The sequence below is a fragment of the Cucurbita pepo genome, chromosome 20 (assembly GCF_057944985.1).
Source record: "Cucurbita pepo subsp. pepo isolate OVF chromosome 20, ASM5794498v1, whole genome shotgun sequence".
In the NCBI taxonomy this organism is placed as follows: domain Eukaryota; kingdom Viridiplantae; phylum Streptophyta; class Magnoliopsida; order Cucurbitales; family Cucurbitaceae; genus Cucurbita; species Cucurbita pepo.
Window position 1 is genome coordinate 3228014 of NC_141817.1, and position 25183 is coordinate 3253196.

Here is a 25183-nt window from a genome sequence, read left to right on the forward strand (position 1 = left end):
TGAGGGCTCACCTAGTCTACTTGCATGTTGTGACCATGACCTTCTAAAAGATGAAACCCTTATCTTAAATATTTGTAGCTTTATGTAAGCATTGTAGTAATGTACTACCTGGCTCTTGTACTTAATTGCGTAGAATTGAGCACCTTGGGAGTAACAATCCAACAAGATCAATACCCCAACAATGCCGAGACCACGCATGTGCTCAGTGAGTCAAGAGTTTGTCGAGGTATGTTGGCAAAGCACCGATACTTGTAACATTTTCACTTGAATACCTTCTAGTTGTTGTCCAATATTAGCCAATAATACTCTTGTCAAATGATCTTATGAGCCAATGCACGACCTCCCAACTCATTACCACAAAAGCTTCGTCGACCTCTAGCATTGGATAGTCAACCTTGCTCGGGTCAAAGCAAGGGAGAAGGATAGGAAAACCCTAATTGCATTAGAGTAGAAACTACTCCATATATATAGCCATTTTCTTTGGATTGTATTTAAAATCGACTCAAAATCACCTAAATAAAAATTATTATTCTCTAAATAAGTAGATAAAATATAAAAAGTGCAAAAATTTAATAAAAAAATATTACTATTTAAACGAAAATGAAGATATAGAACTATGTAACAGTGATCAAGGTAACGATTCAAATTTTTGTTTAAGTTAGACGATTTTAGCCCTCAAATATGGTTAAGAATTATATATATATATATATATATAAACCTTCTTTTTCCATATGATTTCATTGATGACAACATAATTTGTTAGTTCTTGTATACTTTTTCTTTTGGTTCTTTCTTCTCGCCTGAAACCTCTGATCGCTGATTTGGTAGTTACTTCTTCTGTAGGCGTCGGCTGAGCCGTCCGGCCATTTTCTCTGTAACGCACAATAAAGAGCCATTATCGAGCGGCAACTGTTAGGTAGGGTTTTGGCCTACGGAACAATCGCAACCTTCATAGGTTAAAGATGAGTGTCTGGAACTATGTCGTCACCGCTCACAAACCTACCAACGTCACTCACTCCTGCGTCGGCAACTTCACCGGCCCCCAGGAGCTCAACCTCATTATAGCGTATGCCTCCTTTTCTCTACTTTCACCGTCTCTAATTCATACTCTTACGGTTCTTTTTGAAGGGCTTGAATTGGATCACATGTTCTGTTTGTATGTTCTTATCTTAATCTGTTGATTCTATCGTACCAAGTTCGATTTTTTTTTTTTTTTTTTGTGCGGATAGTCGAAATAGGAGCTAGGGTTTATGCAGATCATATGGAAATTGGTAATAAACCAAGCTAGTCGGAAATATGTTTTTTTTTTTCCACGAGCTAGGGTTTATGCTTCTCAAATTGGGCCCAACAATTTTAGAAATTCAGTTTCTTAATCTCTAGGCTTCTTAATTTCCGCTAATACTCGTTTGTTCGTCATTATGTATAATGAATTCCTTCTCCATTTGGCCCGGTCTATGGTTTCCTGGTTTATTTTTGGTATGTACACGGTAGACTTTTTGTGTGTTTGGGTTTCTTTGGTTTAATAATTCTATGTTCAGAATGAAACAACTACCATAGATGCTTCAGATTGGCCGGGGTTCATGTTATTTGATTTCATTGTCGTATAAGGCTTTCTTATTGTCGTTGTGACTTACTTTAAGAATGCAATGCGATGCGGATTAAGTTATTCACACCTAAATTTTGGTCTCAGGAAATGTACCCGCATAGAAATTCATTTGCTTACTGCTCAAGGCCTGCAGGTATCACCCTTCTTTCTCTTGCTCTTGATTCTTCTTTAACGATTCAATTATAGGGAACTGAAGACTTTTCAATTTCAAGAGTTTCAGTTTTTCTTTTTCTCCTTTTGGCTTTGAATTTTTTATTCCTAAAATTTTTATTTTATGATGTGCTCATTTATCTTAGTTTGAAGTTGAAATAAGTTATGTCAATTGATATGAAACGATATAGTCCATATAAGTTTATATCTACGTCAAGTTATCAATAGTCATTGCCCATTTTGAACCATGAAACTGCCACCTACTTCATTTGGTTAGTAATGGTACGAAGTTTTCGATATTGTATAAAAATTTCCGTACTTCATGTGACAAATACAAGGGTCATATGAAAGGAAGAAATGATTTATCAATTTTTCTGAGTTATTCACCACAAGTGCAAGGATTGAAAACTCTGAATGAATACTATTTTGAAGTTGTGTACCTTGGTTTGGTCACATGGCCCATTCCTCACTAGCTGCATCTTCTCTGCAGCCTATGTTGGATGTTCCGATATACGGGAGGATTGCAACACTGGAACTTTTTCGCCCACACGTGAGCTATATCTTTTCCAAGCCCTAATTACGAATATTCAATGTACATTTCCTTTTTTTTTTTTTTTGTGACTTTCTTTCCCATGTATTAAATAGGGGGAAGCACAAGATTTTCTTTTCATAGCAACTGAGCGGTACAAGTTCTGTGTTCTTCAATGGGATACCGAGAGTTCGGAGCTTATTACAAGGTTCAAGTACTTCTATAGTTGTTTTTCCCCCACCCTCCCCCCTTTATTCTTCCTTTAATGTGATTGTATTTATTCTAGTTTTTGTAAATTAGTTTCATGTTTTTTTCATTATCTTCTTTTCATGTGAGTCCGTTTGTTTAAACTATAAAAAAACTAAAGAGCATGTTGCTTTCCTATTTACATTTCTTTCATTTTGTGAAGTGGGATTTAAGAAGTTCTGCAAGTTTTGGATGTATCTAATAATTAATAAAGACTCTCGTATCTCTGATTATTAAATGTCTTTTGAGTTATTTATTTAGTTATTTTAAATAATAAATTGAAATTGCATCCTACCAAAAGGATTTTATTTTTTGTATAATTGATCAGAATATTACTTCCGTGGATATAGGCCTAATCCATTGATCCTTGAAGAAAGGTAGAATATGAGTAATAGGCCTTAAATGGATTTTTAATTTTCTACTTGCTCAATAAAATTTATTAAACTTGGATTGTCGTATATGTAATATACTTCCAAGTGTTCTATCTTTACAATTTTTTTGGCATGTCTGGCAGGGCAATGGGGGACGTCTCAGATCGCATTGGGCGTCCTACTGACAGTGGTCAGGTACCTCTAGTCTAGGATTCATTTCAAACTGTTACTCATTTGTTTTGTCATGTTTTCTAATTTATTAGTTTTTTCTTCACAAGTTTATAGTATTTCAACACAGTTCAGAACATGTGAAGAGTTTCTTTCATGTTTTGGTTATGGTTTTTCTTTCATCTGCAGATTGGTATTATAGACCCAGACTGTAGATTGATTGGACTTCATTTATATGATGGCTTGTTCAAGGTGTGTAATTTTAATAGATGTCAATGAGATATCCTTGTCTTTTATTTGTGTTGGACTTTTCAAATAAACACTCAACATAGTTTTCAATTTCCAAATAGCTGTTATGTTCTGGCTTTTCACGAAACACTCACCGTGGCTTTCAAATATCTGTTACACTTTGACCACTTTGGATTATGAGCAAAGTCATCTGTTCTTTTGCCAGGTAATTCCTTTTGACAATAAAGGACAGCTCAAAGAAGCATTTAACATTAGGTACTCAATTTAGATTACTGGCCTTGGGTTAATTATGAAATTTCCTTCAAATAAATTCAAGACATTCCTGGGGGGAGGCGGTTATTTTTTGCCATTATTTTCTCTACATCTGCCATCTATTCCTGTTTTGTGCAACTTATTATTTCATGAAATAACTAGTGATAGTTGTGTGATAATTTGTTATGTTTCTTATTTATTTATTTTGTTAGTTGGTAAGATAAGGTTTTGTTGTCTTGATTCATTTGGTTACTGCTTATTCTTTTGTGGCTATTTATTTCAGGCTTGAGGAACTTCAAGTTTTGGATATCAAGTTTCTTTATGGTTGTTCAAGGCCTACAATTGTAGTTCTTTACCAGGTATCTATTCTACCTTTCTCATCTCCCTTATAACAGAGGTAATGGATTAATTTTTTTTTTCTATTCAGTTTTCTCTCTCTCTCTACATGTTTACTATGAATTGAAGATAACACAACATTAGTAGAAAACATTTGCAGGTATATAATGTTGTTTGGGATGAAAGTGGTTGAAATATTTTCATGTCTTGGTTGATTGGTTTTAATTATTGCACAATGCAAAACACATCTTGAACAAGCCTGCGTGTGGTATGATGCTGGCTGTGATGGGTGAGATTTGTAAAATCATTTCCTAAGGGGACGTTTATGGTCTTCTGTTGTTTCTGTCATAATTTGAGTGAACAGTCTACTTGAAGGACTCGGTGATAGGCAATAAAAAGAGACAGTTTTTTTTTTTTTTTTTTTTTTTTTTTTTTTTTTTTTTTTTGTATCCACTCATGTTTGTTTGTTGATTGTGTTTTATGGTTACTATCATATATATTTTTATTTTATAGAATATGGGCAAATAAATTGAAGCTTTGGTGAAATTTTGCAAAAGTATACTGTTCTTCCTAATAGCTCTAGTGCAATTCTACCTGACTGGATCTTGTATTGTAATTATTGAATCTGGTTCCAGTTTTAATTGGTTTTCATTTCTTGTGAATGATGCATATATTACATATTTTATCCACATGTTCTAATGTACCTTGGCAAGATTTTGTGGTGCTTACTGTTCTTTTTTATGTTTTCAGGATAACAAAGATGCTAGACATGTTAAAACCTATGAGGTTGTTCTAAAGGATAAGGATTTTGTTGAAGGTCCATGGTCCCAGAACAATCTCGATAATGGGGCTGCTGTCCTGATACCTGTGCCTCCACCACTGTGTGGTGTCATCATTATTGGAGAGGAGACAATTGTTTACTGCAGTGCCACAGCATTTAAAGCAATACCTATTAGACCTGTATGCTGTTGCTAAAATTTATTAGTATTTTAGATATCTAATACTAAATCTCTGTAGTTCTAAGCTGTGACTTTTGATACCTTTTTTCCTTGACCTACTTTCTTATAAATTTTTCACTTCTAGTCCATCACCAGAGCATATGGAAGGGTTGATGCTGATGGTTCAAGGTACTTGCTTGGTGATCATGCTGGTCTACTTCACCTTCTTGTCATAACTCATGAAAAAGAAAGGTAACTAATCCTTATTCAAAGTTTAATGGCGTTTTTCGTGACATCCTTAATTGTTCAAAGTTTCATGTTTGTTTCTGTGGATCTTGACCTTTCCATTTGTATCTATTTGTAGGGTTACTGGACTTAAGATTGAATTGTTGGGGGAAACATCTATTGCCTCTACCATATCATATCTTGATAACGCTTTTGTATATATTGGGTCAAGCTATGGGGATTCTCAGGTATGGTAGACATAAATGTATCTATCAACCTTCTCTAGTGTAAATTTTGGCAGAACTATTCTTATAGATTTTGCTCTAAATTCTTGACTCATCATCACTTTTTAACTAGTATATTTTCATGTTATGGGATGTTGCCCAACATAGGTCAGTGCTACCTCCGAATTTGATAGGAATGTATACAACTGATTGACTGAGAATGCATACAGGGATTGATATGATGTATCCATCTCAGTTATATACAGTTCGATAGTTTTTTGGCATAGCGCACATTGAAATGGGTAATTAGTTTGGGTTGTTGGATAGATGATAACATATTTTTGTGTCATGGTGCAAATGCAGCTTGTTAAGCTAAATGTACAACCTGATGCCAAAGGATCATATGTAGAAGTTTTGGAGAGGTATGTCAACTTGGGGCCTATTGTTGATTTTTGTGTGGTAGACCTTGAGAGGCAAGGCCAAGGTCAGGTTGTAACCTGCTCTGGTGCTTATAAGGACGGTTCTCTTCGTGTAGTTCGCAACGGAATTGGAATTAACGAACAGGTTTGCCAATTTTATCAGTTATGTTAATGTTTGTGATAAATCTTCATTCAATCCATACAAATTTCTCTGTTTCATGTCACAAAAATCCAGACGGATTTCATGTGATAATTATGCGTGGCCTTTGTAGGCATCTGTGGAACTTCAAGGAATAAAAGGAATGTGGTCATTGAGATCTTCTACTGATGATCCATTTGATACATTTCTCGTTGTAAGCTTTATCAGTGAAACTAGAATTTTGGCAATGAATCTTGAGGATGAGTTGGAGGAAACAGAGATAGAAGGTTTCAACTCCCAAGTGCAGACACTGTTCTGCCATGATGCATTATTTAATCAACTTGTTCAGGTAAATTCTTTTCTCTGAGTAACTAAAGAATTGACTGAACTGGCAGTTTTTCATTAAAAATTACTTGGTTAGGTGTTATACATGGATTTCTTTAATCACTGTTTCTAATAGGTGCATGTTGAAACCCCTGTCCCTGGCCTATACTCCAAGTCATCTCTCGTCTGAACAAAATCTGGTGGGGACAGGGTCTGGAATGCCTTGCGGTGTTCTTTTCTAAATTAAATTTTAGTCAAGCTCATAGACGTTTGACTTAGGTTGTGTTCAATGTCATGTGATAAGACGAACATATATTTTGTTAGTTTCCTGTAATTATGACATTAAAACTGACTATTTTATAAATTTGTGATTGGAGACAGGAATGGGTCAATGTCTAAAAAACAATTCCTCTTAACTCTTAGCTCATCAGGCCTATAATCCTACTTGGAAATTGATTATGTCTGTCACTTTTATTTATATACTTACCCAGATATATTTGTCATGGTTGGTCATTCTTTATTGCCGTTTTAATGGTGTATGCAATGATGAATCCAGCTGATGGTCAAAATTGGTTCTTTCCCATGTATCATCTACATTCTATCATATTGCTTTCTTAGATGTTGGATTTTTTTTTCCTCAATCACTGAAGTTTGAACTAGAGATATCTGCTAATTACAACCAAATGCTATGTCAGGTTACTTCAAGTTCTGTAAGATTAGTTAGTTCTACCACTAGAGAACTTCGCAATGAATGGAATGCACCATCTAACTACTCAATCAATGTTGCCACTGCTAATGCTTCCCAGGTGTGTTGATTTATTTTTGTCACTCCAATTAAGCCATTTCTCTTTATGCTTGAATGAATTTTGTGGATGTGTTGCACAAGCCGTTTTGCTGTTCCCCTTTATGCCTCAACTTTGGATAGCTATTTAAGGGAAAAATCATTATTACAAAATAGAAACTCAGAAACTTTTGTGGTTGACGAGTTATGAAAGTCCTTCATTTTGGGCTTTTGACATCTCAACTTCCCAGTTACAAGAACAAATACACAGAGGCTTGTCAGGAATAGTATTTTTAGATTACATCATTTTCATTGATACGCTCTTTACCATCTTCTTTTGGATTACATTTGTTGAAGCATGTTTAAATTTAGATTCTTAGCAAAATATTTAAAGTTGTGCAAGCTAGTACAATATGAGAACCATCAGCAAAATGATCCTTCTTCTAGGTATGCATTTTAACTCTTAAAAATTGTACATATCTATCTCGGACATGTTTCTATCTTTTAATACTATGTTTTCTAATATTAAGTCTTGTCATTTATAGAAAAGGTGATTAATGATTTCTTATCTCTTAAACACCAGGTTTTATTGGCAACAGGCGGTGGTGTTTTAGTTCATTTAGAAATTTGTGACGGATTATTGGTTGAAAAGAAACATATACAGTTAGAGCATGAGATTTCCTGTCTCGACATAAACCCAATTGGCGACAACCCGAATTATAGTCAGCTCGCTGCAGTTGGAATGTGGACAGATATAAGTGTCAGAATATTTTCGCTACCTGACCTGAATCTCCTTACAAAGGAACATTTGGGAGGAGAGATAATACCTCGTTCAGTTCTTCTTTGTACTTTTGAAGGGGTATGTGTGCTTACTCTTCCCTTTTTTCTACCTTGGTTTATTTGGTTTGGTTAGGTCAAATCTGCTTCTGTAATGTGAATGATTATTAGTTGTTGTGGGATGGAAGAAGATTCATGCTCTTGATGTATTCCAAAACTTATTATGGAATCGTGTTACCTACTTTTTGTCCGGAGGGAATTTTATTTCTTTAGATTTTATCCTGTGTTAATTGAAGATTTTGTATTATCAAGTCTTGCCTATGCTTAACTAAAAACCCATGTTATCCAATAATTTTTCGACGTTTACGACCCAACTTGAATTGGATCTATTCAATATGTTGAACACTGTCCTCGAGTTCTAAGGAAATAACTTGCGGACTTGCTTACTTTCTGTTTATGAAGTTTGTTTGTCATTTTGTTTCCAGATATCTTACTTGCTGTGCGCTCTTGGAGATGGTCATCTGTTGAACTTTATATTGAACACAAATTCAAATTCTTGTGAGCTAATGGACAGGAAAAAGGTTTCTCTTGGAACCCAACCTATAACACTCCGTACCTTTTCGTCCAAGAATGCTACACATGTATTTGCTGCATCAGATAGACCTACAGTTATTTATAGCAGTAATAAGAAACTACTTTACAGCAATGTTAATCTGAAGGAAGTTAGCCATATGTGTCCTTTCAACTCTGCTGCTTTTCCTGACAGGTACTTCTTGGTTGTGTTGTTTGCTGAAGAATTTCTGTGTCTGTATGTAGGTCTCTCAAGTTTCAGAGTCTGTCTCTAAAATTTTATGAACTTGTTCGTAATTTTTTTAAAAAGTAATACGATATGTAGAAATAAGTTCGAGGATTGTCGGTTAATGCCTTTTTGTCCCAACTATTCTTGTTTTGATTATCAGCCTTGCAATTGCAAAAGAAGGGGAACTCACAATCGGCACCATCGATGATATTCAAAAGCTTCATATCCGCTCTATCCCACTTGGGGAGCATGCACGCCGTATCTGCCATCAGGAGCAGTCCAGAACATTTGCTATTTGCAGTCTGAGATATAACCAATCGGGCACCGAAGACACTGAAATGCATTTTATTCGCTTATTAGATGACCAAACCTTTGAGTCCATCTCAACCTATGCACTTGACACTTATGAGTATGGGTGTTCTATTCTTAGTTGCTCGTTCTCAGACGATAGTAATGTGTATTACTGTGTTGGAACTGCATATGTTATGCCGGAAGAAAACGAACCAACCAAGGTATTAGCACGGGCTGTATATTTTAAAACCTGAGAGTAGGAGCTTTATATCTATTCTAATCTCTTGTTATCTGTTCTCAATTCCAGGGCCGGATATTGGTGTTTGTTGTGGAGGAAGGTAAGCTACAGCTTATTGCTGAGAAGGAAACCAAGGGATCTGTTTATTCCTTGAATGCTTTCAATGGAAAGCTGCTGGCTGCTATTAACCAAAAAATTCAATTATACAAATGGACACTTCGAGATGACGGTACTCGTGAGTTACAATCTGAATGTGGGCACCATGGACACATACTTGCTCTCTATGTGCAAACTCGTGGTGATTTCATTGTTGTCGGAGATTTGATGAAGTCCATATCCCTGTTAATCTACAAGGTTAGACACTATCCCGTAACTCGTGCTCGTCTTCAATTTAGCTGCAAGAACAAAAGAGGAGCATAAATTTGGTAGCTTTATTTGTTTGTGTAATTCTGAATGCTGATTGTTGTTACTTCTGCACCAGCATGAGGAAGGTGCTATTGAGGAGAGAGCTCGTGACTACAATGCAAATTGGATGTCAGCAGTTGAAATTCTCGACGACGACATTTACCTCGGTGCTGAAAATTACTTCAACCTCTTCACTGTTCGAAAGAACAGCGAAGGAGCAACTGACGAGGAGCGCAGCCGCCTAGAGGTGGTTGGTGAATACCACCTTGGTGAATTTGTTAACCGGTTCCGACATGGCTCTCTTGTAATGCGCTTACCAGATTCCGAAGTGGGTCAGATTCCAACCGTTATTTTTGGCTCTGTCAATGGTGTAATTGGGGTCATCGCTTCACTACCTCGCGAGCAATACGTGTTCTTGGAGAAACTCCAATCCATCTTGAGGAAAGTGATTAAGGGTGTGGGAGGACTGAGCCATGAGCAGTGGAGGTCTTTCAACAACGAGAAGAGAACTGCAGAAGCTAAAAATTTCTTGGACGGAGATCTAATCGAGTCGTTCCTTGACCTCAACCGCAATAAAATGGAAGATGTGTCTCGGGCGATGGGCGTTTCGGCTGAGGAGCTTTGCAAGAGAGTAGAAGAGTTGACAAGGCTACATTGATTCGAACTGGTCTAAGCTTCAAATCAATTTTATTTATTCATTGTTTCTGATCTCCCCAGAATTACACGCTTGGATTTGAGATCACTGTTGGGTTTACCCGTGTTTAGTCTTTTGGTACAAGAAACCTATACTGATGTGCTGTTTATCTTGTTCATCCTTGTTCATAGAGCCGGTTCTTCTGCTCTGCTTTATCCCAAAGCCTAGTGTTCAAGATGTAGCTAAAAGACCTTCGGCAACTTCAGTATTGGAATTTATGCAAACTTTATTTTCAATATTTGGTGAAAGCAGCAGCTTTAGTTTGATAACTACTAGCTTTAATGTTCTTGTCTCTGTTTGATGTCAGTTGGACGTGTTGTCTATAGTTGTATACTCGTTACAAATCCCTTTTACTTACCTTCATGTTAGATAGAATTTTACTATTTTTACTATTTTTTGTTGTGTCAATGTAGGAGTGTATGACCGATCATAATAAAAATATACCAAAATGTATTATAGGGAATGTGACTAATTATATCCATTCGTCTTATTCTTTCTACTCGACATGATATGATATATTCTCTTTTAGCTTATATAACATTCTTTTTATATGATATATTCCCTTTTAGCTTATATAACATTCCTTTTAAAACATTTTTCTCAGAGGAAGTCTTGAACAGATCTCAACATTGTTTTCTAAGTCCAAATATCGCACATTTCACACAGTTGTTCGTTACTGTTGGATTAGAATGATTGACGCACAATCGCTGTCCCGCTATCATGCAATTGCGACACTAGCACATAACCTTTTCAATTTTTTGCATTTGGTCTAAAATGCAAAAAGCTCTCAAATTGTTCTCCGACTTTGGGTTATTAAACTTACTTAAGGCCATAATACAAGAACAAAACCCTATCAAACATGTCTCCGTTTCCTCATTTCAATAATAGGAAACAAATTTAAAGCTCATTCATGTTCTTCAATGGAGATGGGGATTCAATCCATCATCATCCCTGGTTTGCTGCTGCAATTCTTGATCGGCATTTTTCAAAAACTGGTCCCAACCACTTCCAGGGCTCGTGTCCAAGTAATCGAATGGAACCGCAGTCTTCAATCCTGGCCTCACCGCCCTCCGGCTCTCGACGATTCTGAAATCAACCTCTTCATTCTGCTCCTCCAATTCCTCCCAATTGAACAGCAATGGAAGTGTGAATGCACCCCATGGATTGAAATCCACTATCTTAACAGCTTCATTTTTCGTCACGTACACATCGAACGTGTAATTCTCCGATTCGAAGCTTGACTTCACATGGTCGATGAAGAATTCTCGGATGACTTCTAGCAGGCTCTCCGTCTTCTCCACTAAAGCAGGATAGAACGTTGTGACCTCACGCTGGGAAATGCCAACCAGGTCCCGATTCCTCACGAAGCAACGAAACTCCATCTCTGGCCGAAGTGACGGGTACCACTTGCGCAGCGCAAGGAAGAATCTCGACGGCCTCGACGACGATTTGTCGGTGCAGGAATCATACGCGTGACAGAGATCATGAACAAGAGAATCAGACGATCGAAGCAAGAGCGCAATCTCACTGAACGAACAGCACTTCAAAGTTCCGGTAGAGCTAATCCACGCAGAGTCTTTCGGTGCGCTCCAGTTCAACTTAGGGAAGACGGAACCGCCAAGAGACAAAATCGACTGTTTAACGTCAGATTCAAGCTCCGGAAACGAAGGAGGAGAAGTCGATTGCTCCGATTCATCATCGGATCCTTCTTTCAACTGGTAATCCTCTTCATCCTCGGGATTAACGACTCTGTTAGGAAGAGCATCCTCGTTGGAGATGGAAAGTGGAAGGAGGAAAGGCCCAGAATCGTCGAGAAGGTACTGAACGAAAGATTCTGGAAGCTCGTGAATTAGGGTTTTGATAGAAAAGGATTTGAATTTTGGATACCATTCTTGAATTTGGCAGCGATTAACTTCTTCTTGCTTCATTTGGTTGCAGCCACACTGGTTTTCAGTTCTTCGCTAGGGCAGACGCGTGGGGAAGACGAAACCCTGCGCTCTCGGAAGCTTTTATACCCCCAAATATATATGCAACCAAGGTTAGTTTTTTTTTTTTTTTTTTTTTTTTTTTTTTTTTTTTAAATTTATTTATTTATAATTATTTAAGAAAAATCATTTATTCTTCGAATTGTAGAGATGTATTAATTAGGGTTTGAACTAATAATTATATCCAATAAGAATATCAATAAATTTTGATAAAAAAAAAATTAATATTTATAAATGTTTCAATAATTTTCTAAATCGTTGAATAAATTTACTTTTTTGTTAATATTATATTAATAAAATATTTTTTTTTTATTTTTTTAGTTCATGATGTAATATTTTATTTTAATGACTCGAGTTAAAATGAAAATTTAAAATATATGATTGTATTTCTCTATTATTAATTCTTTGGAATCAAATATATATTCTTATTTCACGGAAAGAGTTCAAATAATTTGAGGGTATGGTCAGACGAGAATCCCTTTAAGAGAGGTTTATATCATTTTAATTAATTGAGCTATCTCAAACTTATCATCTGTCGTCTGTTTATAACTTTAGTAGAACACAGAACGAACACATCGTATATTTATTTGGACTCTTTCAATCAAACGCTAAGAACTTTTTTTTCTTTCAATATTGAAAAAAAAAAAAAAAAAAAAAAAAAAAACTTTGGGAACTTTATATCTGCTCCACTGCATCTGTGCTTGTGGTTGGTATGTTTGAATTACGATAGCCTTCTTCCACTGATACACTTTGCTTCACTGCACACTCCTTTGCTTCTCTGTCCTTTCCCCACAGAAGGATATACATTCCACTTATGATCATCACTGACCCTATAACACTGCCACAGCATCACATTTTTCAGCAATTTTTTGGTCCTAATCAAGCCACACACACTAGATGAATCTTCCTAGATGATCAAGAAATAGGAAGAAAAAAGATGAACAAAGCAGACCTTCCTAGATGAATCTGTTCGTGCAAGATGAAGAAATCAAATATGGCTGCAAAAACCTCCATGAAAGGAGTAAAAGCAGCTGTAAAAACTGGCCCTTTCTGTTTCACACACCAAGACATCCCCACATAGCACAGCCCTGAACCCACTGATCCCTGTTAAGCCCATCACAACATCATCAAATATCAAACAAATTTAGCAACAAATAGGTTAGGGGGAGAAAAAAGACTGATACTTACAGCATATACGAGGCTTAAGATAGCGAACGTCCCTTTCACGATGAACACGGAGTTCTTCCTGTCTATAATCAAGTGTAAAACAGCTGATTGAATGGCACTGAAGAAGGACATGATACAGGTACTAGAATATTGACATGGATAAACCTTGCCAACTCTTGATTGCATAAGGAACCAAGAGGACCACATAAAGCAGCCTGCAGTCAAAACCAATGAACCTATTAGCCACTTTCCTGGTGTTTCAGCTTGAACTGTTACACGAGCTCCGTTCGTTTTCGCAGTTGCTGAACCCGGGCTGGTCAACGGCATTCCTTTGTACAGAATCAGAAGTAAGTTTCCTGAAATGCACACCAGAGTCCCAAGCACTTTGGCTCTTCCACCCTTGCTTTTCATGTCCACTTTTTCCATTCTAGAAAGATTTTGAAACCAAAGTTACTACTATCATCACATTGGAAAAGAAAATGAAACTATGATTCGTTTCGGTACGCACCGGAGTAATACGGCTAGAACGAACGTATTTACGGGCACCAGGTTGAGAAATGCACAAGAGAAAGTTGCAGATGTGTAGTGCAGACCAATTAGGAATAGGTATAATGTTAGTGTTAGCCTGCATTAGTGTATCTTTACTGAGAAAAACATCATAAATTTATGGTGAAGTTTACAAAAGGATGCCTATACTAACCCAAGTAAGGAACTGATGAAAAGGAGGAATAAGATGTAAGCTGTAAGCTGAGGTCTGGTTTTCCTGCATTTCACCAAAAACAGAGAACTCTATAGCTTTGAATCATTTAAAAGCTTTTCGCATAACAAAGAAGAACTTGGACAAGTAAGAAGGAAAATGCAGTGTCTAGTATGAACCAAGGTGCCTTTACCTTTCCCAAAAATAGGCTATTGGCAACAAAAAAAGAGAGGAAATCGTCTGTCGATACACGACGATGAGTAGCTGACTGATGCCTTCATTAAGAATCTCCTTAAGTAGTATGTTCACACCTGCAAGAGCAAGATTTATTGAAAGCATTACCACAACAGGCTTCATTTTTACACCTTTTATGCCCAAAAGCTTATGAACTATGATTTTTGTTGTGAAAACACACGCATATATATAAGCTTAGCCTTTTTCTGATAGGGAAAGGGAAATTATTTAGAACAGTAAAACTTGTAGCACTGCTATGAAAGCATCTTGTATCAGTTTTTGTCTCTGCTCCCTTTCTATGGAACCTTTAACAGTCATATGTTTGGAGTAAGCTCATGAATCGTCACGACGCTGACGTTTGAAATGCAGCGTGAGTCTATAAGGACCGAGCAAGGTTGTTATAATCTCATGATGCCCTTTCTTGTTAATCTTTAGTGCTGAGCATCTTTGAAGAGTTAGAGGGAGATAGAGAAAGCTGGGGCAACTACAGCCGAGAAACTCTGTCTAATATCTTGGAATCAAATATTTGCCTTGGAAACAAAATAAAAATCCTCTCCCATTTATTATCTATTTCCATGGCACTTGAAGAACAACATGTCAAATCTCACAAAAAGATGTATAGTCACAAATAAAGAAAGTAATGGATGCTTGGTAGATCTGATATATGCACTCCAAAAGGCTTAGTGGTTTCATGAACTTGAAATCGAAACACCATAGTCGTTTCCTTTTGAATATATTTCATCCAAATACATTATGAGAATCTAAGAAGCATCGATATAGACTAGAGAATCGTATATGCGAGATCTCACATCGGTCGGAGAGGAGAACGAAACACCCTTTATAAGGATGTGGAAACCTCTCCATAGTAGACGTGTTTTAAAAAGCTTGAGAGGAAACTCGAAAGGGAAAGCACAAAGAGGACAATATTTGCTAGCGGTGGACTTGGGCCGTTACAAATGGTATCAGAGCTAGACACTAGGCGATGTGCCAGTGAGGAGGTTGTTCCCCGAAGGGGGGTAGACACGAGGCGGTGTGCCAGTAAGGACGCTGGCCCCAAAGGGGGGTGGATTTGGCGGGGGTCCCACATCAATTGGAGAAAGGAACGAGTGTCAGCGAGGACGATGAGCCCTGAAGGGGGGTAGGTTGTGAGATCCCACATCGGTTGGGGAGGAGAACAAAACACCCTTTATAAGGGTGTGGAAACCTCTACCTAGCATACTCATTTTAAAAACCTTGAGGAGAAGCCCGAAAGGAAAAGTCCAAAGAGGACAATATCGGCTAGCGGTGGGCTTGGGCCATTACAGTATAAGACACAACACATACATGACGATGTGTCTTTTTTTAGAAAATATGGAACCCAGATACGATAAGGTCATTCGAAGTCAACAAGTTTATGTATTTCGCTCTCGTTATCACTATTGCATTTGTCTATTATGCTCAACAAAGGTTGGACCCGTATTGACTTATTGTATAGTAATTACGAGCAGTGCCTGATACGCATGTAGCAAGTGTTAGGAGTGTATGAGCATTATGAAGCTTGGAAGTGGTAATGCTTGTTAGGTGAGAGTGATTGCCTCTAGTTCTATATATGGCTCAAAAGTCAAATTTGTGCTTGCACTTACAATATGAAGTGACATGAGGCAAAGTTGAATGGTTGATCCTCCCATTATATGCCCAAAATGATCTTTGCCAAAATACTTTGATTCTGCAGCTCTTATGACAAGGCTCTCCAGTACTTGAAGCATGATCGTGATGCAGCAAAGCGGACTTCAAGATGTGGTATTTCGTTAACGATTTGTTTGTCACATGGACATATCTCAACTTCGTATACAACTCTTTGAGCTATGTACGAGTTGAACGAGTAGAATCAGTTTAAATCTAAGCAATTGGTCTGTATTTTTCCAAATCTTCTCTGAGGAACAAGGATGCTTTTGAAGTCTGAGCCTTTCTCAAACTTCATGAACAAGGAAGCCAGTTTTTCTAGAGCTCTTATAGCTTTGCTTTGGGCTTCTCATAAAAGAAGAAGAACTCAACAATCCTCCCCCCGAACAACCAACGATACCCCAAGTGCCCTCGAACAAAGTACACCATAGAGCCTCCCCTGAAGTCTATGGAGCCCTCGAATAGCCTCTCCCCTTAATCGAGGCTCGACTCCTTCTCTGGAGTCCTCGAACAAAGTACACCCTTTATTCGACACCTGAGTCACTTTTGACTACACCTTTGAGGGTCCCAACTTCTTTGTTCGACATTTGAGGATTCTATTGACATTGGCTAAGTTAAGGGCATGACTCTGATACCATGTTAGGAATTACGGATCTCCACAATGGTATGATATTGTCCACGCTCTAGTAGCTTTGCTTTGGGCTTCCCTCATGCCAATGGAGATGTATTCCTTACTTATAAACTCATGATCATTCCCTAAATTAGTCAACGTGGGACTCCCTCCCAACAATCCTCAACAAGAACAACATGAAAAATCCTACTTCCTGGCAATTACCGAGATTCTACCCCTTTTCCCTTTCCCTAAAGCTAAATGGAGAGATACCCACCTTAACTTTTTCTTTGGAGAAAATCATATGCCAATAAAAGTTTCAAGGGCAAAGAATTAATGGTTTAATGAGATCAAACAAAGCATCATATATTATATTACCTTAATGGGGTGTAATAAAATAGTTGGTGGGTACAAATATAATGCATCTAATTCTAAATTTGATTCTTGAAGGCACTCCCCACGAAGTATATGGAACAAAAGTTTATTTAAACCTGTCACTAATCCATCTTTGGTTTTAAATTTGAACTTACAAAAGAGCATCATTTCAAGTAAAAAAAGATGAACAGATAGCTTCAACTAAGTCAAGAAGCACCATCAATACACAGCAGCAGGCATCCCATTGAGCTCTGTTTTTATTGTTAGGGGACTGCAAGAGGGTTGTCAATATGATTAGGAAAGGCTTGTTCTTGAGTTTTCCCTCAAATTATTGGCTGAAACATTGAATTTGGAGTGTGATTATTTGGTAACAGAGAACTGAGCAATGCTTATCACGTTCTCCCATTGGCACTAAGAACTGTCTCCCAAAGCCTCTTATATTAGATAGTGACTGATGGGAAGTGTGATTATTAGAGCCACACCTTGCAAATCAGAACAAAATGGTCAAAATCCCCATGGATTTTCTTCAACCAATGAAGTCAAGAAAACTCATTTTGTTGCCTAATGACATTTCACTGTTTATGGCCTATAAAGTTTGTTTGTTTTCCTTTACTTTTTTGATGGGATATACTATGGGCGAAAAGGAAAATCATAGGCCTTTTTTTTTAGAAGTTTTTGGTTTGATTTTTGGACTGAATTTTAAGCATTGGAGGTGGATTTTAGAAGCATAGTCGTCCAATTCTAGTTTCAGATAATACTCAAATGGCCTAATTAGTTTCACTTAAGAATATTGCTTCCAAGCTCACCGCGAGTGGATATTATTCTCTTTAGGTTTTCTCTTTCATGCTTTCCCTCAAGGTTTTTAAAACGTGTTTACTAGGAAGAGGTTTCCACACCCTTATAAAGAATGTTTCGTTCTCTTCCCCAACCGATGTGGGATCTCATAATCCACCTCTCCTCCCCGACCAATATGGGCTCTCACAATCCACCCACCTTCAGGGCTCAGTGTCTCGTTGACACTTGAACCCCTCTCCAATTGATGTCGTTCTCTTCTCCAATCGATGTGGGATCTCACAATCTACCCCCCTCCCCTTCGAGGCTCAACATCTTTGTTGATACACCGTCCGATGTCCCCCCCTTCGGTGCTCAATGTCCTTGGTGGCACACCACTCGGTGTCTGACTTTGATACCATTTGTAACAGCTCAAGCCCATCATTAGCAGATATTGTCCTCTTTGGACTTTCCCTTTCGGGCTTCCTCTCAAGGTTTTTAAAGCACGTTTGTTAGGGAGAGGTTTCCACACCCTTATAAAGAATGTTTCATTCTCCTCCCCAACCGATGTGGGATCTCACAATCCACCTCTCCTCCCCAACCGATGTGAGATCTCGCAATCCACCCACCTTCAGAGCCCAGCGTCTCGTTGGCACTTGAACCCCCCTCCAATCAATGTGGAATCTCACAATCCACCCCTCTTTGGGGCCCAACATCCTTGTTGATATATCGCCCAGTGTCCTCCCCCCTTCGGAGCTCAATGTCCTCACTGGCACACTGTCCAGTGTCTAGCTCTAATACCATTTGTGACAGCTCCGCTAGCAGATATTATCCTCTTTGGGCTTTTCTCTCAAGGTTTTTAAAATGTGTTTGCCAGGGAGAGGTTTTCAAGACCCTTATAAAGAATGTTTCGTTCTCCTCTCCAACTAACGTAGGATCTCACATTTTGAAATAAATTTGATAATATGTTGGAGGCAGGTTGAGAAAAAAATGTGTCCCCCAATCAAACCAGGGACTGGATGAACCTGGACTTCATGTTTAATTGTAATGGTTACACTCAGATCCAACAAAAAATAAGAACCTGCAAAGCAAGTTTCTGTCAATAAGAACATGTTCTTGGGGCCATTGCTATCCTAAAATGCTAATAAACTCAGTTTGTAGAGCTCACTGTTGCATCATCACAACATTCCTGAGGTGGTGTAACACTACTACAAACACACTCCATGGCTTGTACAGAGAGGCTAGCAAATCGCATAAGCGCCTGAAAAACGTTGGGGAGGTCGGTTTTCAGATGGTTTAATGTCATGGCGCGGCCGACCTGGACGGAGTTCAGATATTTGGCCTTCTCAGTATCGACAAGTTTCTTCAAGGCATCAGTTTTTGAACACTTTAGCATCAAAGGGTTCTTGTGGCTCAAATTGTCATTTCCATCTTCAGACAGAAAGCTTCTCCCTAGCTTTTTTTCCATCTCCGCCAATGAGTGCATCTCTTTTTGAAGTCTCTTATCCAGCTTTTGGTATTTCCTTTGAAGGTTCTGTTCCTCCACTTGCTGGAGTTTTAGGGAGCTTATGGCTGACAAGAGATTCTTGATGGCCTCTGAAGCTGCCTGTAAGAAAGACGGGGAGGGAATAGAAATTTGGTGCTTCTCATGCGAAGTAAATAGGAAAAACACATAAACCTACTTAAAGTAAGCCAATTTTCAATGTCTTTTAAGTCAAAAATGGTGGCAGAGGCACAACATTCACTTGGTGAGTAGAGAAATCCACCAATTACATCTATCAGTAATGGCAATAATGAATACAAGCGAGTAACACAAAAAGGAAGCCCGCAACAAAGCAGAGCCAACCAAGGCACACACAATAATATAAATTAATAGTTAAAGGAAGATAAAAGAAGATTACCATTTTCAGCACATGATTTGACATGCAGAATAATATAAAGTATGACTTGTCAAAGAAGCATCTTATCTTCTACCAAAGATAAATTTCAAATATGCTCAATTATGGCCAAAATCAGCATAATTTAGCGTTTAAAATATGTGGTTTAATTTCCTACCCTGAAGTAAAAGATACGTTCAAGTAAGATTGAAATTGATTTTTTAAAAAAATTTGTGCTAACTTTGAACTAAAAGATCAACATTTTTTCCAATGACAACATTCTCCAGTGATTCATACCTTTAATCATCAGAACAAGGTCAAAGTACTCATAAACTTAAAATTTACTCTATGATAAGTACCTTGTCAGGTAATCTTTCAAGGGCATCCTGCCATTTTTCGCAGAGGTTAAGAACCACAGATGCACAAACACTCCGTCTATCATGATCGACAAGGAAGTCGGTAAGTTGAGTCCACCTACAGAGGGCTTTTACGTACTCTCGCTGATATTTCACGAGATTGCAGAAGCTGTTGTACCAGGCAGTTATCTCGGCTGCGAGCTGAGCCGTGGCTTGGCGATGGTAATCTGTACTTAGATCCACATCATGGTTGTTACTTTGATGGTTCAACTGCTGGGAGATCTGATTCTGAACTTGATGGCATTCAGACATTATGTTCCACATGTGCAATAACCTGTACAAAAGTGAAGCAGAAAAATGAAAAGGGACGATAATAGATAATTTTAAGACTCAGAGAACACAGATATTTGCCAAAAGACCAAAGGCAGAGAGATTATTTTAGCTTGAGTATAGTTTTAGCAAAGCAACTCCCTTAACAGGACAGAATGAATGAGGATGAAAATATTTAGTGGGTAGAGTAGATGCAAGCAGCAAGTCACCAATTTCCTTTTTTTTTTTTTTTCTTCTTCTTCCGGGAAGGGAGCATTAGGGGTGCAGAGGCACATGGTGGTAAGCAAGGGAGAGGTTTCTCTTTGGGCTTCCCCTCAAGGTTTTAAAACGCGTCTGGTAGGGAGAGATTTTCATACCCTTATAAGAAATGTTTTGTTCCTCTCTCCAACCAACGTGGGATCTCACAATCCACTCCTCCTGGGGCCAGAGTTCTCGCTGGCACACCACCTGGTGTCTGACTCTGATACCATCCATAACAGCTCAAGCCCAGATAATCCTTTTTTGGCTTTCTCTCGAGGTTTTAAAACGCATATGCTAGGGAGAGGTTTCCACACCCTTGTAAGATATGTTTCGTTCCCCTCTCCAACCGATGTGGGATCTCACAATCCACTCCCCTTGGGAGCCAGCGTCCTTGCTAGCACACCGTCTGTGTCTGGCTCTAATACCATCTGTAACAGCTCAAGCCCACCGCTAGCAGATATTGTCCTCTTTGGACTTTCCCTTCTAGGCTTCCCCTCAAGATTTTAAAATGCGTCTACTAGGGAAAGGTTTCCACATCATTATAAGGAATGTTTCGTTCCCTCTCCAATCGACGTGGGATCTCACAAAAACCGAGGAGAACAAGAAAAAAAATCTTTGTTCATTTTCATTCAGAAAGTGACACGGTTGAATATCCATGCACATGCATATAAAGGAAGATAAGATTTTCTCGCCGGGGCTCAATTAAAACATATGTGCGTTTACCCCGAAGTCAAAGCAACCAGTTGTGGATATAGTTCCTCATCCATTAGCGCCAATATAGAAGCACAATCTTCACCTATAGCTTGCCGTAGACGTACTATGTCAGACTCCAAACTCTCAACAGCCTGACGAGTTTTCTCAGTCTTGGTCCAATCATAGTGTTCCTCCTCTTGTTTCTGCAGTAGCAAAGCTTTCTTCTCATGCTCTAGAATGGTACCTTTTTCTTCCTGTAAAACACAAAAAAAATTATAAGAAACAAGAACATGAAAAAAAATCTCAATAAAACTTTATGAAGGATACAGAATCATATACAAGCCTTACTTAAATTTGGGAAGAAATAAAATTACTGTATATCTATTTTCTGAAGGTCCTCTAATAGAGAAGAAAGACCATCAACCAATAAGAAAAAATATACAAATATAAATCATAAATACACACATAAAACACAACAACTATTACAAAAAAAAAAAAAAAAAAAAAAAAAAAAAAAAAAAAAAAGAAACCCAGCAATCAAAACTGCGTTGAATTGGCATCATTTCATACTAAAGCAATGGTTTTCGAAAACAATCTAAGAGAAAAAGCAATTAAAAAGCAATGAGGTCTGTACATGAAGTTGCAGTAGCCCGTAGGCTCCAGTTCAGAAACACGAATTCAATTAAAATATATTGATGAACGAAAACAGTTGTTCCAATGTTCTACTAAACTTCCCAGCAACAACTAACTGAGCGTAAAGTGAGCTTAAGTCTACACTAAACTACGCTTTGGCAAGTGAGTTTGTAACAGCCCTAACCCACTGCTAGCAGATATTGTTTTTTTTTTTTTCCCTTGAAGGGCTTCCCCTCAAGGTTTTAAAACGCGTCCACTAGGAAGAGGTTCCATACCCTTATAAGTAATGTTTCGTTCACTTCTCCAACCGATGTGGGATCTCACAGAGCTTTACAAGTCTACACTGAACTGCACTTAGCCACTTCTCATTCTCAAACAGTACATGGTACACGCCATTAAACGTTCAAGAGTTTCAATGATTCCTAAAGCATATATTAATCTTAAAGATGGTATTCATATCAACAAGAAGATCATATAATTTTATACAACATTTCACTTTTTTGCTTTCATCTGTTTCTCTTGGACACAAGTCGTCATAGCCTATAACTATTATGACAACGACGAGACAAATAAAACATATATTCTGAGATTTCACACACCAGTTTATATCAGCACGGTTCTTATATTTTTTACCTTGATGTCTTTTTGAAGTCTTTGCTCTGCTGCATAAAGTTTTTTTAGAGTGATGCAATGAGCTCCAGGCCGGCACGGTTCATTGGGACCAAGAAACTCTACTGTATCAGTTGTAAATTGAAGTGAATTAGATGACCACCTCCGTGATAATGCATTAAAGACCTTAGCAGAATTGCTTCTCTTCCCTGTAAATCATAGGTTAAAGAATTGCTCAAGAGATTTGCAGAAAAATACTGGGAACTAAAACATGTCTGATGATGAATTAAATAAATAGAACTTATGAAAGAAACTATGGTCTTCTTTTTTTTTTTTTTTTTTTTTCTTTTTTTAACCAACAGACAAACTTCTAGATCATACAGAGAAAATTACAAAATAATGAAAAAATGAAGTTAAAGATGAACAAAATAATCGTCCAGTCGTCTTAAGACAGGGCAGCTCGAGATTGTCGACTTAATTTCACTAGCATAATAAGTCTCAGAGGATTTCCATCTGAATTTCTCTGAGACTGACATGGATTTACCCAAAAAGAACAAGCATGGCTTCTGGTGCATATACACTATGAAAGATCATATTAAGCTACATGTGTGGTTTTTAAACTTTTAGAGATGTGTCCAATAAGTCTCTCAACTTAAACAAGTATCTAATAAATGCTTAGGTTCTTGAAATGTATAAAATATCTGATAAAATCTCAAACTTACAATTTTGTGTCTAGGTTCTTGATGCCATAACCATAGGGAAGAAATAAAACCAAACCATTTGAAGATTTTTTGGGAAAAAATGGATAATTTTCAACAATTTCTAAGAACTTCAAGTATGAAAGTAAAAAATGAGATAAACTGCACAAAGGGGGCAAAGAAGTTGATAAATAAAGAGTGTATTTACTCTTGCTTTCCCTGAAATGAAGTGGGGGAAAATCATTTCCAGCGCTGATATCAATGAGAACAGCTATTTCCTTTATACCACCTGATGCTTTAAGAAAATACTCATCGAGTTCCTTGACCACGGCTCCCAAGGTTTTCTTTCTTTTCCATGATATCATGCCCATGTCTGTTGCGACCTTCATATGCAAGCTACTCGTAGAAGAAATACAGCTTACCAATTCCCTTTGCTCTAGACTCTTAGCTACTGGATTCACGACATCTTCTACAGTTTCTTCCTTCTTATCCTCTTCCTCAAATTCACTCCTAGTTTCTGCCCAATTTTCCTCTTCAACTGGCCCCACAATTTCACTCTTCTTTTGTTCATGTACAGCAGAGAGCTCAAAAGGATCCCAATACTCCCAAGATGAGCTCAAAATTGGAGGTGATGAGCTATGATCATCCTCCTCCTCATCGATAACAATGCTTCCTTCTTGGGCATCTTCAGCTCCATGCTTTCTCAAATCAGGGCTAAGAGGCGGTGGTGGGGGCGGAGAAGGCGGCAACGGAGGAGGCGGTGATGGAGGCGATGCCAAGCCATAAATAGTACCTTCAAGCTCCAAAGTTTCAGACTCAGTAAATTGTCTAAGGGTTGCACCTGTATTCTTCAATGCCCTCAAGTAAGCTAGCAGGGTATCTGCAAATTCTTTCCTTGACCCTATTAATTGTTTCATTAGCTTCTTCCTCTCCTTACAAGCCTTCACTCTCTCCTCCTCATCAATACTTGAAGCAGCGCAACCCATTTCACCAAATGGGAGACAAATAAATGATATCTGTTATAGAGTTCTAAGCACGAACGCAGCAGAAGTGGTAGACCCAATTGAACGAAACTCAAGCAGCACAATCATTAGGGAGAAACCCAAAACCAAGAACTCCTCATCAATACCTTCGACATTGTCTGAATCACTCAACTTCCCCAAAGAATCTTCCTCTTTCACGTTTAGGTGATTCGAAAACTCAAACAAAAGGCTTAAAATCCAATGTTCATTACAAAAATTTCACAATCAGCGATACTCCAACTGCCCAAATTATGATCCATGAAAAGAAGAACAATATCACAGAAACAGGACGATCCTCTGACGGTTCCACTCGAATCTTCTATGCTCAAACCAGTGCATTGCGATTTACAGCATTTGATTGGCCCAAGGACTCACAAAAAAACAAAACAAGAAAAGAAACCAAAACCATAGAGCTTCAAAATCTCGTTGAACTCACAACCAAACAAACAAATCAATAAAAAAGAAACGTCTAAGAACAGTCTCGCAGAAGTTCCTTCTCTTTTTAATTGATTAAATGTTTGAAAAGTAGCATTAGAACAGTCGCTCTGACATTCAGAAACTGTCAGCTGCAGAATCCACTCCCCCCATCCTACCCAGAAGAACAACAACCGTAAAGTGGTAATCCGACAGCCATTGATGGTTTCCGAGAAATCGTCAAACAGAACAGGAAATTTTCAGTAATATTGAAATAGAAGCTTGCGAGTACCTCAAGGAGAGTGTCCGCTTTATCTGTTCGTCCTTTCTACAGATTACTTAATAAGCTCGAAGATCGAGAAGCGAGAAGTATCCAATGAAATGGACTGGAAAGCTCCATTACTCATAAGCCATCATCAATGGCGGTTCTGTTTCAAAAGGGGGATTGGTCCAAAATTCGTTTGATTCTGCTTCAACTTTCAAATGCAAAATTATATTCGGTTAAATTATCAAAAAGTACCGGTTTGTTTTAATTATACCTTTCGACAAAAAAATAAAAATAAAATAAAAAATAAACAATTTTTTATAGACTTTTTATTTAAATTTATTTATGGGTATAGTGTTTATGTTTCTTAAAATTCTATATTTT

General features: G+C 37.8%; 4 protein-coding genes across 4 annotated transcripts; 1 reads left to right on the forward strand and 3 right to left on the reverse strand.

Annotated features, from left to right (window-relative positions):
- The first annotated feature begins 754 nt into the window (after positions 1 to 754).
- Positions 755 to 10399, forward strand: LOC111783375 (DNA damage-binding protein 1a). Its single transcript, XM_023664302.2, has 19 exons — positions 755 to 1066; positions 1691 to 1739; positions 2247 to 2306; positions 2402 to 2493; positions 3046 to 3097; positions 3260 to 3322; positions 3525 to 3574; positions 3855 to 3930; positions 4658 to 4867; positions 4991 to 5097; positions 5210 to 5318; positions 5658 to 5858; positions 5986 to 6201; positions 6872 to 6982; positions 7541 to 7816; positions 8220 to 8500; positions 8694 to 9045; positions 9132 to 9416; positions 9544 to 10399. Exons 1-19 carry the CDS (start codon positions 963 to 965, stop codon positions 10123 to 10125), a joined length of 3276 nt encoding a protein of 1091 aa, XP_023520070.2. The 5' UTR covers positions 755 to 962; the 3' UTR covers positions 10126 to 10399.
- A 455-nt stretch (positions 10400 to 10854) lies between these two features.
- Positions 10855 to 12174, reverse strand: EDA35 (temperature sensing protein-like protein). The gene has a single exon (XM_023664304.2). The coding sequence runs from the start codon at positions 12087 to 12089 to the stop codon at positions 11079 to 11081; it is 1011 nt and encodes a 336-aa protein (XP_023520072.2). The 5' UTR covers positions 12090 to 12174; the 3' UTR covers positions 10855 to 11078.
- Positions 12175 to 12613: 439 nt separating this feature from the next.
- LOC111783378 (WAT1-related protein At3g30340) lies at positions 12614 to 15018 on the reverse strand. The gene is made up of 6 exons (XM_023664305.2): positions 14204 to 15018; positions 14014 to 14076; positions 13822 to 13938; positions 13335 to 13740; positions 13099 to 13250; positions 12614 to 12984 (listed from the first exon to the last, which is right to left on the reverse strand). The coding sequence occupies exons 1-6, from the start codon at positions 14365 to 14367 to the stop codon at positions 12822 to 12824; spliced, it is 1065 nt and encodes a 354-aa protein (XP_023520073.2). The 5' UTR covers positions 14368 to 15018; the 3' UTR covers positions 12614 to 12821.
- Positions 15019 to 18641: 3623 nt separating this feature from the next.
- Positions 18642 to 25013, reverse strand: LOC111783379 (protein ALTERED PHOSPHATE STARVATION RESPONSE 1). The gene is made up of 5 exons (XM_087120370.1): positions 23307 to 25013; positions 22425 to 22609; positions 21189 to 21412; positions 19899 to 20229; positions 18642 to 19268 (listed from the first exon to the last, which is right to left on the reverse strand). Exons 1-5 carry the CDS (start codon positions 24082 to 24084, stop codon positions 18813 to 18815), a joined length of 1974 nt encoding a protein of 657 aa, XP_086976496.1. The 5' UTR covers positions 24085 to 25013; the 3' UTR covers positions 18642 to 18812.
- Between the last annotated feature and the right edge of the window lie 170 nt (positions 25014 to 25183).

Coding starts and splice junctions, on each gene's coding strand:
- LOC111783375 (XM_023664302.2), top strand. CDS start 963: ATGAGTGTCTGGAACTATGTCGTCACCGCTCACAAACCTACCAACGTC. Junction 3,575..3,854: donor AAAGAAGCATTTAACATTAG/GTACTCAATTTA, acceptor TATTTATTTCAG/GCTTGAGGAACTTCAAGTTT. Junction 7,817..8,219: donor TTCTTTGTACTTTTGAAGGG/GTATGTGTGCTT, acceptor TTTTGTTTCCAG/ATATCTTACTTGCTGTGCGC.
- EDA35 (XM_023664304.2), bottom strand. CDS start 12,089: ATGAAGCAAGAAGAAGTTAATCGCTGCCAAATTCAAGAATGGTATCCA.
- LOC111783378 (XM_023664305.2), bottom strand. CDS start 14,367: ATGAAGCCTGTTGTGGTAATGCTTTCAATAAATCTTGCTCTTGCAGGT. Junction 13,251..13,334: donor TCTTAAGCCTCGTATATGCT/GTAAGTATCAGT, acceptor TGGGCTTAACAG/GGATCAGTGGGTTCAGGGCT. Junction 12,985..13,098: donor GAACAGATTCATCTAGGAAG/GTCTGCTTTGTT, acceptor ATGCTGTGGCAG/TGTTATAGGGTCAGTGATGA.
- LOC111783379 (XM_087120370.1), bottom strand. CDS start 24,084: ATGGGTTGCGCTGCTTCAAGTATTGATGAGGAGGAGAGAGTGAAGGCT. Junction 22,610..23,306: donor TCATTTCAGGGAAAGCAAGA/GTAAATACACTC, acceptor TATGATTTACAG/GGAAGAGAAGCAATTCTGCT. Junction 20,230..21,188: donor CTGGTTGCTTTGACTTCGGG/GTAAACGCACAT, acceptor ACTTTTGTACAG/GTTATTGCACATGTGGAACA.